We start from the raw sequence: 17,861 nt of genomic DNA, 5'->3' as shown, positions 1-17,861 counted from the left end.
ATTGGAATGAATGCCTTCGCTCAGTGACGCTTCAGATCCAAGAACCTTCGATTTGCCATGGATGAGCTTGCTTTCAACAGTCCAAATTCTCCACTCCTTTGCCACGAATTTGTGAAACAGATGCACACAATCACTGGTAGATGATAGATCAAGCACGAATTCACACTATGGATGATGAATCTTGATGAAAATAATGAAAAAGTGTGTGAAAGTTTTGAGAGAATTTGGAGGTTTTTGGAGGGAAAATTGGTTAGATCTGAAAATGTGAAGTGTGATTATGCATTTCTGTTACAATTAACATCTTATACCACCTCCTTAATCCACTTGCTAATCCAAATTAACAAAATGAAATGAAATTAACAAAATGCATTTTCAAGTGAAATGGCCAATATGTCCTTTTGCAAATTAGGCAATGTAACAGTAGAAAATCAGTTCAAGCAAGTCTAAAATGATGTTTGTGATGTGTTAGAATGAGCTTTGTATGGAAATGCCATGTATTTTTCAAATTGCCTATTTTTCCCACCAATTTCAAAATGAATCACTTGAAAAATGACATTTTGCCATGATGATTTTTGATGAAATGTAATGATGCATCATGAAAGTAAATGTAAAATGTGGTTTGCTCAAAGAAAGATCACCCAATTTGGCCATTCCATGTGAAAGTTATGACACTTTGAATTTAGGCATTTTTGGAAAATGATTTGATCATAACTTGCCAACCACACATGAGAAATTCATGTTCTTGGACTTTTTGGAAAGGTGAGAGCAAGATCTACAACTTTCATCTTGAACAAATTTTCATTTGAAGCATTTTTAGACACGTAATTTTGAGGTGAAAAACTTTCCATTTTTGGCAGTTTTCAATTACAAGTCACTTTCTATTTTTGGAAAGTTTCCATCTGACTTTATTTTCTTCATTCTTGATCTTTGAAATGTCAAATGAAACTTGTTTAGACATGAATGAAGTGTCTCTAACCCTCTCCCTCCTCCAAATCCATCAATTCAGGCACAGTTGACCACAGTTGACTTTCTCAATTGATAGATGAATTTGGCTATGCACTGATCAAGTTGAGCTTCAAACTCCCGATGAAATGGCTCAATGATGAAACCCTAGCTTCCATAAGCTCAATATAATCATGAAATGATCCCCATATCCATTGTAGACCCCATCTCCTTGCCAAGCCCTGATTGGCCCAATGCAGATGATTAGGGTTGACCAGAGGTCAAAACCCTAATCTCAAGACATCTGATCAATCTCTTGGTGATGATATCAAGACCATGATGATGATGATGTATCATTGCAACCAAGATAAAGCTCAATCTCTTTGAGAATCAAGAAACCCTAATTTGTTCCACACATCCTCAGATGATTAATGATCTATTCAATCAACGAAACCCTCAGCTTGAATTTCAGCCTCTTATCTTCTGACCAAGACCTAGGAGGATGACTTGCTCAATGTAGCCACATGATATGCAAAATGCTAATGACTAATGACCTAAAAAAAATGATATGCAATATGTTAAGCTAGTCCCAAGAGAGGAGGGCAAATTTTGAGGTGTTACATTGTGCAGACTCGAAATTAAGGCTGATATTATCCTGAGTGTTCTTGCATTTTCCAACTCTAAGACATAATAAAAGAGTGCTTGAAATACTTTTAAGGAAAGTGATTCTCAATCACGATTCAGTCCTGGATCCATTTAATTTTACTGAATTTTCTAACGCCTATTATTTTCATTATTTTGCATCTCATTACACATGATGAAGGTCTAGTTTGTTCCTTAATTTTTAAGGTGCGCTGTTAATCTCAACTTATTTTTTCTTTTCTTGTGGCTTACGTTTGTTTTTGTAAGATGATAATTATGAATTAATAGAGGATATCTTACCCAATAAATAAAAATTCAATAAAAACAGTATTAAGCATAAAAGGATATAGCAACTATGATCCTTATTATATTTAGATCGATACAAAAACAATGTTTTATCTAATTGAAAAAATTGTAAAATTTATTTGATTAAATTTTGTCAATTTTTTCTTTGATTTGGTTAAGCTATAATTTCGTATCTATATTTGTTTGTAGACGAATTTAGTCCATCAATTATGAATTACTTGATAAATTTATAATGAAACCACAGTACTAGACAAAATATTGCATGATAGATTATTCACAAAGCTAAATTATTATATGATATATTAAAACCACCGTAATGGATAAGAAGTCAGATTTTAGAAGATTTTGAACAATAATATTGTACTTATGATAAATCTATGCTTCAAAAAATCGAATTTTAAGGGATTTTGAACAAAGGTACTGTACTTTTGAACTATTCTTTATGTGACAAAGTTGTAAAATGTAAAAACTCTCAATTACTAGGTTGTAGGTTTTGCATATTTTTTGTTATTTAATTTTAAACAAAGTCAAAAAAAATTAACTTAACTATAAAAAATATGCATAACCGATGTATTCATATAATATTCTGCTGTCATCACTCCGCTTTGACAACTTTAATTGCATCAAGGATGATAAAGATTATAATTGCATCAGTACTAATCTTGTTTTTATACCTAAATTCAATTTTGTTGAAAATATTGAGCAGGATTATAACAGTTGTTCAAATTTATAATTCCATTGCTCTTCTTACCATAACTCGATCGCATCAAAAACCTGCTTCATAGAACAAGAAGGTTTAAGAGAACTTTGAAAACTACAAATTCTGAATTCACTTACATACCATAACAAACTGAGACCATTATTGTTCAAGAGAGAGAAAGTGAGACTGAACTTTTATATTTTTAAGGTTTTTGGTTCTGATCTAGTTGGTGGTGGTCACGAGATATAATTGATTCTTCCATAATCTAATTTCACTCTAATGTTAATGCTATGTTTCTGTTAAATTCAAAGAGAGTTTCAGATTTTAGTCAATATGTGTTTGAATTGATAATATGGGCTTAGGATCATTCTTTTTATTCAAACATGTTTTTAAATTTATTTACTATGCTATAATAAGATCGGTACGAATGAATTTAGTGTTGGCACTAACTCTTTCTATAATGCATATCTTCTTTATCATGTCATATGTTAATACACACTTTTAGCCAATTATAATATTTAAATATTGACTAATGATAATTATTATAAAATAAACATTAATTAATGATTATTTTATAATTATTTATACAATTAAAACAATATTTACAAATATTAAGTTTTAAACTATATATGTATTGACGAATATTTTAAACTATATATTGACGAATGAATTTTTTTTTCTGTTATTGTATTTAAAAGAATGTTATTTTAAAAATTTTCATAAAAAAATATGAAGCTAAAAGAAAAAGTAAAAATTTTAATTGAATTATAAAAGAAAAATTCAGATTAATTTATAAATTAAACAAATTGTGTAGTAGTTATTTATTTGTGGTTTCTTAGGTTTCATCTTAGAAACACTTCTTTTATATCTAGTTAATAAAGAACTCTAAAATATCTTATATGCATTTTGAATTGGCTGATTAACACTGCTTCTATATGCAGTGATTAACACTACTTTTATATGCAGGGACGATCACTTCTATCAAAACGCTTCATTTCAAAACAGATTGTTCATACAGACATGCGTATGATTTGAAAAATTTTGTCTACATCACCGTAAAAAATCATGAATACTAGGGTAATGTCCTGCATGTTTTACCTAATTTTTAATCATATATAATATATTTTAACCATCATTTTTATGGATAGTACAGAAGAATCAAAATCTAGATCACTATATGTAATTAATTATAAGAACTACTACTGAAATTGAAATAGAGATCATGTCGATCAACATTTAATGAATGTGTAAAGCTTTATTTCATCTCAGTTTTGTTTATCTTTGTTCAACCCCTTTTTAATTTGTTATCCAACTTACCATTATTATTAAATATTTATTATGAACAAAATATTTAAACAATTATATTTAACTTTTTTAATTTTATATCAGAAAAGTCAATGCAACAGTTTTTACTTAGAAGCTACGTTGAAGTTCGATCATACACATGTTATTTGTTTTGTAAATCTATATTGTGACCAACATGAATCAAACCATGTTCTATTAATGGATGTTGTTGTGCCAAGTTTACCATTCATTTATTATTATTTATTTATTTATTATTTAATTTTATATATAATATTGTATTACTTGATTTAACCAGGTCTTTAATGTTTATTTATACAATGGTCTCACCCGAATTAAATTTGAATTCACAAACCTATTACACCACATTGTTCCACCATATATTGAATCGGAATCCATGTTTCATAATTATAACGTATACACTTAAAAAGAAATTGTTGAATATATACAGTATATACTTAAAAAGAACTTTTACCTTTTTATTAGATTAGGCTAATGATGTATTTCATATATGATTTTCTATTTGTATTTCTTTCAATTTATGGTAATATAGTGAACACTCCCATTGTATTTTTATCTTTCTTTGATGTAGTTATATAAGGTTTTTTACAAAAATAACCCATTTTTTAAAAAAAATTCCCAAAATATCCCTGGTTTCAAAAAAAATCTCAAAATACCCCATTTTTAGGAAGAGTCGTCAATTCAATTGGAGACTCCTCTTAAAACTTGAATGGATGCGCCAATTGGATTGGCTAGGGCAGGTGCCCTAGCCAATCCAATTGGCGCCCCTGTGTAGGTTTTAAGAGGAGTCGCCAATTCAATTGGAGACTCCTCCTAAAATGCTTTTTTTTTGTGTTTTATGGTATAAGTGATAGATAAATTTGATATAAGACCACTTGATATTAATAAAATTTTCCGTTTACACAAAGAAACCTAATGGTGATGGCCGGGATCACCTAACCGACCTCCGGTCCCACATCCTCTAGCTACCCTAACCCGTGGCCCTAACCCACGTTGACGATTCGGTACCGGTGCTTGATCATCTGAGGGGCCACGAGCGTCACTACCAACTACAGGAGAAGGTCTGTTGAGGTACTCAGACAATTCCGCATAGTCTTCAGTATGCATCGATGGTGTACCACCGTAGCTGAGCTCATGACCCATGCCAGAGAAGTTGGGATGTGGTTGACTCATTGATGGACGACCAGGACGGTTGAAGGGAGACATGGGTGTGAACGATGCGTCGAGGAAAGGTTGGAAAGGTTTGATGGACAGGGGGTTGTGTGTATCCGGTCTGACACTGTTGTTAGGGGTTTGATGTTGAGGTGTCAGGTGTGTAAGTCATCTGGCGTGGATCGTACAATACATATCCTCGGGGATGAACTGAAAACTTGCTGATCTGTACCAAGCCATATAAGTACGACTTGGTTTTTCTTCAATTGGCATGACCGCGTCAGTTAACACATGGTCATGACGGTGCTTCCATGTGCGACACTCTAATCTTACGAAGCTTTGCCATGGATTGAAGTTCCATTGATCGTTAACTTTGCGCATATGCCATTCTCCTAGGCTAGTTGGAGGATCTGGGATATTTTGGAGCATACCGAACTGCAGCTTGACACGATCACTGTTGTGCATCTCCACAGTTGTGAACCGTATTATCGGTGTGCATGCAGTCCATACGGCCGCGTCTTCAGTGTTGAACTCATGGTCATGATCCAAATTAAGGTATGGACGCCAAATGAACTGAAATGTGAAAGAAGATAGGATTATAGTCAATGTAGAAGAAGTTAATAAAATATAACGAAATAATTAAGTTATTTTCCTTACGTCTGTCGGTCGAAGGTGATCCAACAGGTTGCGATACTGAGTAATACAGTGTCTTGGACATCTGTTGTAACTCATACCACGTGCAGACCATCTACACCAAAAAGTAAAAAAATATTAGTTAGAGGTAATAATCTTTGAAGAAGTAAGTAAAGATATAGCAATTTAAACAACTTACTTTTGTGCATACAGAAATGTGAAAGGGTTGTTATTGACGGGTGCTAGAGACGATAGTCTTGACCAACCCCATGCTTGTAGTAAAACAGCACATCCAGAAAATGTAGATGTGTCTTTGTGTGAGTTTTTGCACAAGGAGCTATAGAGATAGGCTAGACAAGCAGATCCCCAACTGTAACTTCCTATTCTATCTACATGTCTAAGTAGAGGTAAGTACATAATATGCATGTTAGAATCACTACCTTCGGGAAATAAAAACGAGCCAATTAACAGCATAATGTAACACCTAGTTTTTATTATTCGAGCATCTTCGATAAAATGTTCATCTAAGTATAAACTATTATAGTACGACTTAAGGCGTGAGAGTAGTATACATTGACCTCTTGCATTATCATCTAACAAATCAGTCTCTAAGAGCTCCATGCAAATTGAATTTGCATATACTCAAAGCTTCATGAATGTATATACTCAAAGCTTCTCAGTACTACCAATGGAGGATTACTGGTCTCCATATGAAGGTGATATTGTTTGGCACAATGACGAGATGCGTAGAAAGAAGAAAGGAAGGCCAAAAAGCACACGTATCATAACAAAGATGGATTCCACAGATAAAATGATAAGATTATGTAGTATCTGTCGTCAACCAGGACACAACAAGAACAACTGTCCCAATCGAGGAGCATCATCTAGGTCTTAAGCTTTTTGTAACATTGTATTTCTGTAACCTTCAATCATTATATATCATTAAGTTTTTGTTACAACGAGGTTCACAACAAACATCAGTACAAAACATCTGAAAACATATATATTTCTAACTGATTACAACAATCAAATTGATGTCTTCTCGACCAAACATCATTTCCCTAGCATCCTTATCAGTCTTCATTCACACCCAACCAAAGATACTGTCAAGTCTCTCAATACTTCTGATTTCTTTCCCTTTTGGTATTTTCCCATCTAACCAACGAACCAGCTCCCTCTTCAGTTGATCGAACGTGGTGATGTTCCAAAACAGCATCAGCATTTGAGGTTTGTCTCTCGCATAAATCACCTTTCCTTATCGACGACGAACACCAAACATGATTGTCAAATGATTATATGAGATGTGGAACAATTAGTCACACAATGCATCTATTTATAAGACAAAAAATGCATTTTAGGAGGAGTCTCCAATTGAATTGGCGACTCCTCTTAAAACCTACACAGGGGCGCCAATTGGATTGGCTAGGGCACCTGCCTTAGCCAATCCAATTGACACCTCCATTCAAGTTTTAAGAGGAGTCGCCAATTCAATTGGAGACTCCTCCTAAAAGTGGGATATTTTGGGTTTTTTTTTAAACCAGGGATATTTGGGAAATTTTCTTAAAAAAGTGGATTGTTTTTTTAAAAAAATCGTTATATCAATTGTTTTTTACTTTTAACTTAAATAAGGGACAAAATATTAGTGATCCACGAAAGAAACATATATCACTTATTGAAAGTTATCCAATTAAAAAAATGTGTGTCACTAATGTATCTACGGGAAAAAATATATAATGTCAAAATAAATTTAATAAAAATATGAGTCACTTATTAAAATTAATACAATTAATAATGATCGAATAAATATGTCTAATTGCTGTAATACGGTAAAAAAAAAATAGTGGTCCAAATATGAAAAAATATGTGTCATTAAGTTTTAATACAATTAATATAATAACGAAATAAATTTGTCTCATTAGTGTAATTGCGGAAAACAAATATATTATTGATTCAAATACGAGAAAAATATACTATACTTATTAAAAACTATACAATTAAAATAATGATTGATGTAAATACGGAACGAAATAACACTGAGTCATTAAATTTTTATTAAATTTTGTTAGTTGCAGTGAGTCAATAAAATATTAGGGATCTAAATAAATTGTGATAGTTGTTGTGATGCAAATATTTTTATATATGAGAACAATATTATTATTGATTCAAATAATTTTATAAATAATATCAAAAAAAATATTTATATACGGGAAATAAAATTATTGATTCAAATATTTTTATATACGGAGAAAAATAGTATTATTATAAACAGGAACAACTTTACTACCGATCCAAATATTTAATAATATAAGATTATCAATCAATTTTTTATAAATATGTAAAAAAGATTGAGTTTATTAAATAAGATTGAGTAGATATTTTGAAATTCTATTATCTCTTATAAAATGATTGACTTATTTGTAAAAAAACTAAAACGATTCATTTGTGTAATACAAGTTTCGAGAGCTTTTATTTTTAATCATATTATTCATAATACTTCATCTTCTACATGTATTATTATTTCAACTTAAATTTATCATTATTCTTAAAAAAAAATCAACTTTATACTTTTAATATAGTCTGCAAACAAATACGCAATCCCAACCACAAGTTCAAAATCAACAACAACCACAGTTTACACAACAATAACCTCAATCCATTCAGTAGAATATCCCGCAATCGCAACAACGACCTCAACAACAGGCCCGTCCACAATACAACAATAATCAAGTTCAAAGAAGGTCGCAATTTGATCTGATACCTATGACTTACACAGAAGTATTCCCATCTTTGGTAGACAAGAAGCACATTCAAACTAGACCTCCTCCCCCTGTTCCAAAGAAACTTCCATATTGGTACAAAGCTGACCAGTTTTGTGCCTACCACCAAGGGGCACCCAGACACAATTTAGAAGACTGTTATGGCTTGAAGTCTGATGTCCAAAGATTAATCAAAAGCGGAATTTTGTCTTTCAGAGATGTCAATCTAAATGTACAAGTCAATCCATTACCTTAACATGGAGGAGCTTCTATCAACATCGTGGAAGGTTGTCCTGGCACTTTCAGAGTTTATGATGTAAGTTATTTAGAAGGAGATCTGGTTGAGATGCACCTTAAATTGGGTGAGCTCATCCATATGACACCACACAATTATACGGCTTGCAGACTTTGTCGTACGACTCTTCATGGTTGTTGTATTGTAAGGGAAGATTTGTAAAAAGAAATAGACAATGGGATTATCCGAGTTGATAAGGACCGAAACTTCAATCAAGTCAACATGGTGCAAGTTGGCCCTTTACCCCAACATGAGGAAGCTTTTATCAACATGGTTGAAGGTTATCAGGGTATTTACCAAGTCTACGATGTGAGATTCGTGAGAGGATATTTGGTTGGGATGCACAAAAATTTGTTTCGGCTTACTTTTCTTCTATCACATGATTATACCGCCTGTGAAGTTTGTTCAATAAACCCACGTGCATATCCCCTTATGCATGTCCCCACGTGCATGTCCCCTCATATCTCACCCAAAAACGTATCATGTGGATATGCACAAGTGTGTTACTAGTTAGGTAATAAAGCAGGAGATGAAAAACATGGAATGAAGTGAACAATACATAAATAATAAAGACAATATCCAATATTTAATACATAATAATTGTTGAAAAAAACTTTGGAAATATGATATCGGCATGATTACAACTTGAACGATCCAAATATAATTAGGAAATTTGCAGAACTTAACATTAAGGTGCAAATATTTTTCAGTGAGAAAATAACTGCTTTAATAAAAATTGAATTTATGCCTAAATTAGTTTTAAAATGCTTGGATCTGAAAACTAAAATTCTAAAGACCTATTTATATAGCTAAAATTCGTACATGACTATCTCAAATCGTGTAACAGTTATGGAGAAAGTGGTGGAACTTCTATTGTCAAGTCTAAAAACGTTCCTTATTTTTATGAACTGCAGAACCATGATGGGTGTTATGGTTTTGACGTCTTGGTTGCCACGTGTCTTGGAGGGATGAAAGAAGTCATCTGGATGACGACCTACTCGTCATCAAGCTGGAAATCAAAGTCTTCTTATTTTGTCCTGTAGTACTAACGCTCTTCTATATGCCACGTCATGACAGCAAGAGGGCGTCATCACAATGCGAAATTGCATTTTCACTCCCGTTTTCGTTGTTTCGCATCGTTTCTTCGCACAAACACTCTTGCAACCAAAATACCTTAAGCAAATACCAAGTACAAACATAAAATTATAAAAATGAAAGGAAAAAGACTTAAAATGACATGTGAATTGAGTCGGAAACACATTACTTTTCTGAGTTATCAAACTCCCACACACTTGAACCCTTGTTTGTCCTCAAGCAAATAAGCTAGTATATTAATCAATGAAAAGCAGCAGCATAGTATAAAGACATAAGGAAAGTAAAGCATTGAGTTTACTCATACATGGCTGATAAGAATTGGTTCAGGTAGAATTGACTCGATAGATACTAATGTCGATACTAAGGATATTTTGATAACACAAACCACTTTCACGGTCACAAGTCTCCCTTCTATGCAAACTAGTTCCAACCATTTCATTGAATCAAAGTCTAAGTTTCCTACTTGTATCACCCTCTTTCATTTGAGACAGTCACATTAAGGCACTTTATCCTATACACGTGACAGGCGGTCTGTTAGTGATTATGATCAAAACATCTCATTAGTTTGTTTTCCGCAAATTTTCTTTCTTTTTCAAAGATGCATTATTTCTTTTTGCAAGTTCAACCACTTATTTGACTAAATGATCGGGTGAGGGTTACCTAACTTAATAAATGCGGTATCACTTTTTTTATTCAATTATTAGCAAATGATATTCACTTATTATTTGTCGACCAACCCAACTCAAATGTGTGCATATAGATGGTGTTTGACCGGATATAAAAACAACTCGAGGATTACTACCAAATAGAATTTAAAGACAAAGACTAAACGAAGATTTAAACTAACATGCATAATTGGGAGACTTGAGGTGTTAGGACAATACTGATTTTGTCGAATTTGCTCAAGTCTCCTCAAACTAACATCTCTTCTTTTCAAAGCCTATATACTTTCAAATCAAGTCAAACTTCCTAAGTCTTTTCAAAAAAAATTGGCCGGATTCAAGAAATCAAAAAATTCAATAATAAACAAAAATCACATAAAAACTTGACAGCACATACAATTACACAAAACATATACTACGCAAAATAAAAAACAACAACAAAATAAAAAACAGTTCTAACATAAAATAAACTAAAAAAGCAAACTAAAAGAGAATAGAAAAACTGCAAAATAAATGAAAACACCGGTACATATGACAAAAAAAAATAACTTTATCATTAACTTTCTTCCACTAAAACTGTACATTCTTCAATGTTTCTTCTAGTACGGTAATCCTTGTAAACCTTTTGAATTTTAGTTGTCGCAGCATCGATCTCGGAGACTGGAACTTGTTTAGACTTCTGAGCAGCAAAATCTAATGCTTTCCGCCATAACTCTTCCACTACCACAGCACACTCTGCAAGGTATCTTCTTGTAAGATAACTCTTATAAACCTTTTGAATTTTAGTCGCAGCAGCATCAAGCTCAGAGACTGGTGTTGAAGAACAAAAGTCACCTGCCTTAGGCAGAGACTGGTGTTGAAATACTTGTAATTGTATCAATCATCATATAGAAATAAGGGGAAAAATGTTTGTTAGAATTGTAAGAACAAATAGTTATTAAAACAATATTTGGTTTGAACCTCAAATCGAATAGTGTATCAACAGCTTTATAAAGAAATAATATTGTAAGAGTTTGAATCAAAGAATTAATATTAAAATATTTTACAACATTTTACTTTCCGTTACTTCAAGTTCTTTAAACTTCAAAGAAGCGTTCATTCCTCCAACCTGTTAACACAGAAAAATGGTACTGTTCTGCGTTCCTTAGTAGAAACTCAAATGACCAAATTTATAGACTTAGCAGTATAACTGACTATCTAGAAAATAGGAAATTATCTCACACACTAACAGCATATCTTAAGTGTGTGCAAGACTTAGCAATACAACTTACTACCTAGAAAATAGGAAACTACCTTACACACTAACGTCATATCCCAAGTGTGAGAGAAAATAGGAATTGAAAGCAACAAACAATTAATTAAAAACAAACAATAGAAATAATTCTAAAAATCAAACTGACTTATTCAACAATTCCTCCCTTAAACGGTATGCTTCTTGCAACAGTTTATCTCAAGCATTCCTAGAGCATTTAATGTATGTTGGAATTCTTCAACTTTAAGTGGCTTTGTCATGATGTATGCTAACTGATCTCTGGTATTGCAATAATTCAGCTCAATAACACCATCGTTACATAAATTTCTCAAAAAATGAAACCGAACATCAATATGTTTACTTCTTCCATGCAAAACTGGATTTTTGAATAATTTAATTGTTGAGACATTGTCACAAAACACCACAGTAGCTCCTTCTTGAAAATGACTTAGATGTTCCAAAATTCTTCTCAGCCAAACACATTCACAAGCACATAACGCGGCTGCTATAAACTCTGCTTCTGTTGTGGATAAGCTAACAACCGGCTGCTTCTTCGACACCCAAGAAATAACACCTCCTCCCAGCAAGAAAGTATAGCCCGAAGTGCTCTTCCTATCATCAAGGTCTCCTGCATAATCACTGTCGGTATAAGCAATTAATTCTTCATTTCCTCCAGCCTTATAGAAAATTCCCAGATTTTGGGTGCCTTGTAGATATCTCAAAATTCGCTTTGCTGCCAAGTAATGACTCTCCTTTGGCTCTTTCATAAAGCGACTTATCAAACTGACAGAATATGCAATATCTGGTCTTGTAGCTGTGAGGTACATAAGACTTCCCACAAGTTGTTTAAATAGAGTCGTATCAACCTTCACTCCTTTGTCTTCTTTTAGTAACTTGCTTCCTGGAACTATATGACTCTTCACGGGATTACAATCAGACATGTTAAATTTGTTTAACATATCCTTAATATATTTCTTTTGCCCAATGAAGATACCATTGCAACCTTGCAAAACTTCAATGCCCAAAAAATATCTCATCTTGCCTAAGTCAGTCATTGCAAATTCTTTCATCATCATAGTTTTGAACTCTTGAAACATCGACATATCATTACCGGTATATATAAGATCATCTACATAAACACACACAATTAAAATTTCACCTTTCTCTTTCTTCTTCATAAATAAAGTGTGTTCATGTGGACATTTCAAAAAATCATTTGATGCAAGATAGGATTCCAACTTGTTGTACCAGGCTCTAGGAGCCTGCTTAAGGCCATACAAGGCCTTCTTAAGCTTGTATACTTGATGCTCACATCCTCGAAATACATAACCTGGTGGCTGCTCTAGGTAGACATTTTCGTTGATTTCTCCATGTAAGAAAGCTGATTTAATATCAAGTTGATGAATACCCCACCTTTTTGTAGCTGCCAATGCAACAACAGTTCTGATGGTTTCAAGACGAGCGACCGACGCAAAGATCTCACTGTAATATATGCCTTCCTCTTGAGTGTAGCCTTTTACTACGAGTCTAGCCTTGAATTTATCAATCTCCCCTGTATCGTTCATCTTAGTTTTGAAAATCCACTTGACTCCTACAACTTTGCAATTTGGTGGTGGATCAATTAGCTCCCATGTATCATTCCTTTGAATTGCTTGAATTTCAGCATCCATTGCATCCCTCCAATGCTGAATTTTTTATGCTTGTTTATATGTTACTGGATCTGAACCTACAAACATGGAAAAATTCATTGCATCTTCCTCAGTTAAATCATCACCAGTGACATAATCTCTCATCCATATTGGTGGTCTTCTGGTCCTCCCTTGAGCTGAATTTTCTGAAGCTCTTGAAATGTTGGAATCCAGCATATTTGAAGTTGAGTTTGGAGCTGCATCACTTGTAGTTGTTGTTGTATCATTAGAATTTTGGATTATCTCATCATCTTCTTGACTAGATTCTTCCAAAGGATTCAACTCATTTGTATCAAGTGTTATGCTTGTTTTTACTTCACCCAAATCCCAGGCAGCATCCTCCTGGAATTTAACATCTCTATTGATCCAAATTTTCTTCTTGATTGGATCATAAAGTTTGTAGGCCTTAGACTCCTCACTTACACCCAATAACACACATTTGATACTTTTATCATCAAGTTTGCTCCTTTTCTGATCAGGTACATGAACGTATCCAATGCTGCCAAAGATTCTAAAATATGAAACAGACGACTTAATTCCGCTTCATGCTTCCTCTGGTGTGACGTTCTTGACAGCAAGAGTCGGGCTTCTGTTTAAAATATGAATCACCCATTTTACAGCTTCTGGCCAAAAAGATCTTGGAACTCCCTTTTCCACCAAAACACTGCGAACCATATTTATAATCGTTTGATTTTTTCTCTCAGCTACGCCATTTTGCTGTGGCGTGTATGAAGCAGTGAGTTGCCTTTCAATACCATGTTTACTGCAAAATTCAGCAAACTCTTTAGAAAGATACTCTCCCCCTCTATCGGTACGTAATATTTGAATGGGAGCGCCAACTTGTTTTTCAACTAATGCTTTAAACTCTTTAAATGCACCAAAAGTTTCACTTTTCTCCGTAAGAAAATATACCCATATTTTCCTACTTAAATCATCAATGAAAGTGAGTATGTACCTTTTATTTCCATTGGATGTAGGATTGATAGGACCACAAATATCTGAGTGAATCAACTGCAACAACTGAGATGCCCGCCAATTACTTTGTCGTGGAAAAGGGTATCGTTGATGTTTCCCTTTGAGGCAATGTTCACAAAGTTGAGATGTTGGTTTAAAGGAGGGCAACACTTTCACCATGTCATGCTCCATTAAAGTTTTCAGTCCACTGTAGCTCAAGTGACCATAACGAGAGTGTCATACTTGAGCTGGTGGCACAAAACTGACCTGAAAGCAAGATTGGGAGACTCTGAATTTTACATAAATAGCAAACATACGATTAGTAGTCATGAAGGTTTCAAAAATAAGACAATTTTCTTTAAACACTCTACACTTGTTTTGCTTCATTTCAACTGTTAACCCTCTTTCCAGAAGTTGCCCCACACTAAATAAATTATTTTTCAGCTCAGGCACATAAAACACATCATTTAGAAAACGCACACTCCGTTTATCAAAAGTTTAACCATGCCTTTTCCACAGACCTTTAGAGCATAATTATTCCCTAATTTCACTTCATCTGAAAAACTTTCATCAATGGAGGAGAATCAATCCTTTCTTCCTGCCATGTGGTTGTTGCAGCCTGAATCGATGAACCACATGTCTTGTGTGTTTGATTTTCCCTCTGATGAAAGTTGTACCATGAGTAACACTGCTTCCTCATTGGTCTCAACATAATTTGCAATGTTGTCCTGTGGTTTCTTTGGGCATTCATATTGAAAATGTCCAAACTCATTACAGTAATAACATTCCACTGCTGCCTTGTCTACTCGTTGTCTGCCTCCTCTGCCTCTTCCTCGAGCAAATCCACTCCGAAAGCCACCTCTTTCACGGCCACGACCAGTATTTGTCTCATCTCGAGTTACTTTCAACACTTTCTCTTCAGGTGAATTGTGCCCATTCATTCGTTGTTCATGTACCAACAAACTACTTTGGAGTTCATCTACAGTCATGGAATCCAAAACATGAGATTCTTCGATAGAACACACTACATAATCATACCTGGAGGTCATTGAGCGAAGAATCTTTTCAACAACAGTAAGATCCGACATTTGTTCACCGTACATTCGCATCTTATTTGCAATAGTGAGAGTTCGAGCAAAATAGTCATTAACTGATTCTCCATTCTTCATCTGCAAAATCTCCCACTCACGTCGTAGGGCTTGAAGTTGTGCTCGCTTCACTCTAGCAGTGCCTTGGTATTTCTGTTTTAAGGAATCCCATATCTCTTTTGATGTCTCCTTCTTTAAAATTGTTTCAAGCATAGATCGATCGATTGCTTGAAAGAGGTCATTCTTTACCTTCAAATCTTTTTGCTTAAGCTCGTTCACCATTTTCTTCTCGTTCTCCGTTAATAAGTACCATCAGCATGTTGAGGAATCCTTGGATCTATAAGATTCCAATACTCCTTTGACCTTAAAAAATTCTCCATGAGCATTACCCAGTGATCATAATGCTCACTCAATTTTGGAATTGCAGGTTGCACGGAGTTGCCATTCGTGGTTGTAGCCATGATTGAAGTCTGCTGCTTCTCTTTACTTGCTATACACCTAGCTCTGATACCAGATGTTAACACAGAAAAATGGTTCTATTCTGCGTTCCTTATTAGAAACTCAAAGGACCAAGTTTATAGACTTACCAGTACAAATGACTACCTAGAAAATAAGAAACTACCTCACACACTAACAGCATATCTTAAGTGTGTGCAAGACTTAGCAATACAACTTACTACCTAGAAAATAGGAAACTACCTCACACACTAACAGCATATCCTAAGTGTGAGAGAAAATAGGAATTGAAAGCAACAAACAATTAATTAAAAACAAACAATAGAAATAATTCTAAAAATCAAACTGACTTATTCAACACAACCATGTTCTAAAAGCTTCAAAGAAGCATCATCATTTTGTAGCTTTCAAAGAAGTATCGATGACACATTTCGTCGACCTGTGAATTGATCATCGCATACACATGCATCACAATTCACCAATTCATCGAACTCCAACACTTTTGGCCCGGAACTTTCAATCAAATTGCAAGACAACAATTTTCTGTTACGGAATCAACAAATTGAAGACGTCATAACACACAAATTTCCAGAGAATACAATTTGTTTGTTATAATGGTTCATGAAAAAATTGAGCACTCTACTATGTATGATATTGAAGCATTGATGTATGTACAAGAAGCACACCTCGAGTAATTTTCTCAACAGTCGGTAACCAATGCAACTACAAATATTGCTCACAGTGAAAACAATCAACACCGTGGTGGAAATCATGGTGGATTTGAGCAGTTGGGTGGTAAGGGTTGCAATAATCGTGATTATAGTTGTGGCCCTGCAAGGTTAAACTGAAGCTCACGGAAACGCAATATATGTCAATTCTTGAAAAAAATTGAGTTGAGAACTCTCTAGGAATTGGAACGTCTTGAGTTCTCTTTAAGGTGCTGTAAATAGAGATATAATCCTATATTTTTATATCAAACAAAAAAAAGTTATCTTTTTCACAAAGAATTTCTCTATCTATCATGTTTTTACTCAAACCTCTAATATTCTCACGCATATTTTTCCTAAACACAAAAGACTTTATTTCCAACATATTTATTTTAAAAAATGATCAAACAAAATAAATAAATATATAACATAAATACATAATAAGATATATCACAATCGTTCATTCATATGACACAAACGATTATTTTTTCTTTAACTTTCTTCCATTCTTCAATGTTCTTCTAGTACGGTAACCTTTGTAATCCTTTTGATTTTTAGTTGCAGCAGCATCAAACTCAGAGACGCGAACTTGTTTAGATTTCTCACCATCAACAAACGAAGCGGAGGCTCTTTTAAGAGCAGCAAACTCCAATGCCCTCCACCATAACTCTTCCACAATAATTGCACAATCTGCAAGGTTTTTTCTTGTTTGGTAACTCTTATAAACCTTTTGAATTTTGATTGCAGCAGCATCAAGCTCCGAGTCTGCTTTAGGCAGAGACAGCACCGGAAGATTAGTGTTTGATGAATCCATGTTTTAGTTTGAACGAAGATATGAGATCTGGTGAGAATAATTGAAGTGAGTTTTTCATAGTGGTTCTTGTATTGTTTATATATAGGCTTTTATTTACTCCGTCACTGCATGCGTACCTTCAAATACGTATGAAAGAATTAAAAACGATAGAATTATGAAGCAGCCTTTGAAATTCACACTCTTGAATAGGATAAATAAAGGTATGTGAATTATTATAAGGATCAAATTCAACCTTATAACGAGTAGTTTAATGAATTCAAAGCTTGGTTGTTTGAATTATATTTTTCAGTATTATGAATAAAGACTATTAATTTTAAGTGAATTTCTAGTATGGGGGAGATACGTGAAAATAACGACATCGTAAAGCCTTTTACCCGTGGGAAAGTTTTGCCGATT

At 33.8% G+C, this 17,861-nt stretch overlaps 1 protein-coding gene across 1 annotated transcript; it reads right to left on the bottom strand.

The window, feature by feature from the left end:
• Positions 1–16,894: 16,894 nt before the first annotated feature.
• Positions 16,895–17,630, bottom strand: LOC127135134 (IQ domain-containing protein IQM1). Its single transcript, XM_051061932.1, has one exon. It carries the CDS (start codon positions 17,463–17,465, stop codon positions 17,133–17,135), a length of 333 nt encoding a protein of 110 aa, XP_050917889.1. The 5' UTR covers positions 17,466–17,630; the 3' UTR covers positions 16,895–17,132.
• Positions 17,631–17,861: the final 231 nt, after the last annotated feature.

The sequence above is a fragment of the Lathyrus oleraceus genome, chromosome 4, assembly GCF_024323335.1.
Source record: "Lathyrus oleraceus cultivar Zhongwan6 chromosome 4, CAAS_Psat_ZW6_1.0, whole genome shotgun sequence".
Lineage (NCBI taxonomy): Eukaryota > Viridiplantae > Streptophyta > Magnoliopsida > Fabales > Fabaceae > Lathyrus > Lathyrus oleraceus.
The sequence above is the reverse complement of the archived record's forward strand: the minus strand, read 5'-3'. Positions and strand labels throughout refer to the sequence as shown.

Excerpts from the sequence above, each read along its gene's own strand:
- LOC127135134 (XM_051061932.1), bottom strand. The coding sequence starts at position 17,465 with ATGGATTCATCAAACACTAATCTTCCGGTGCTGTCTCTGCCTAAAGCA.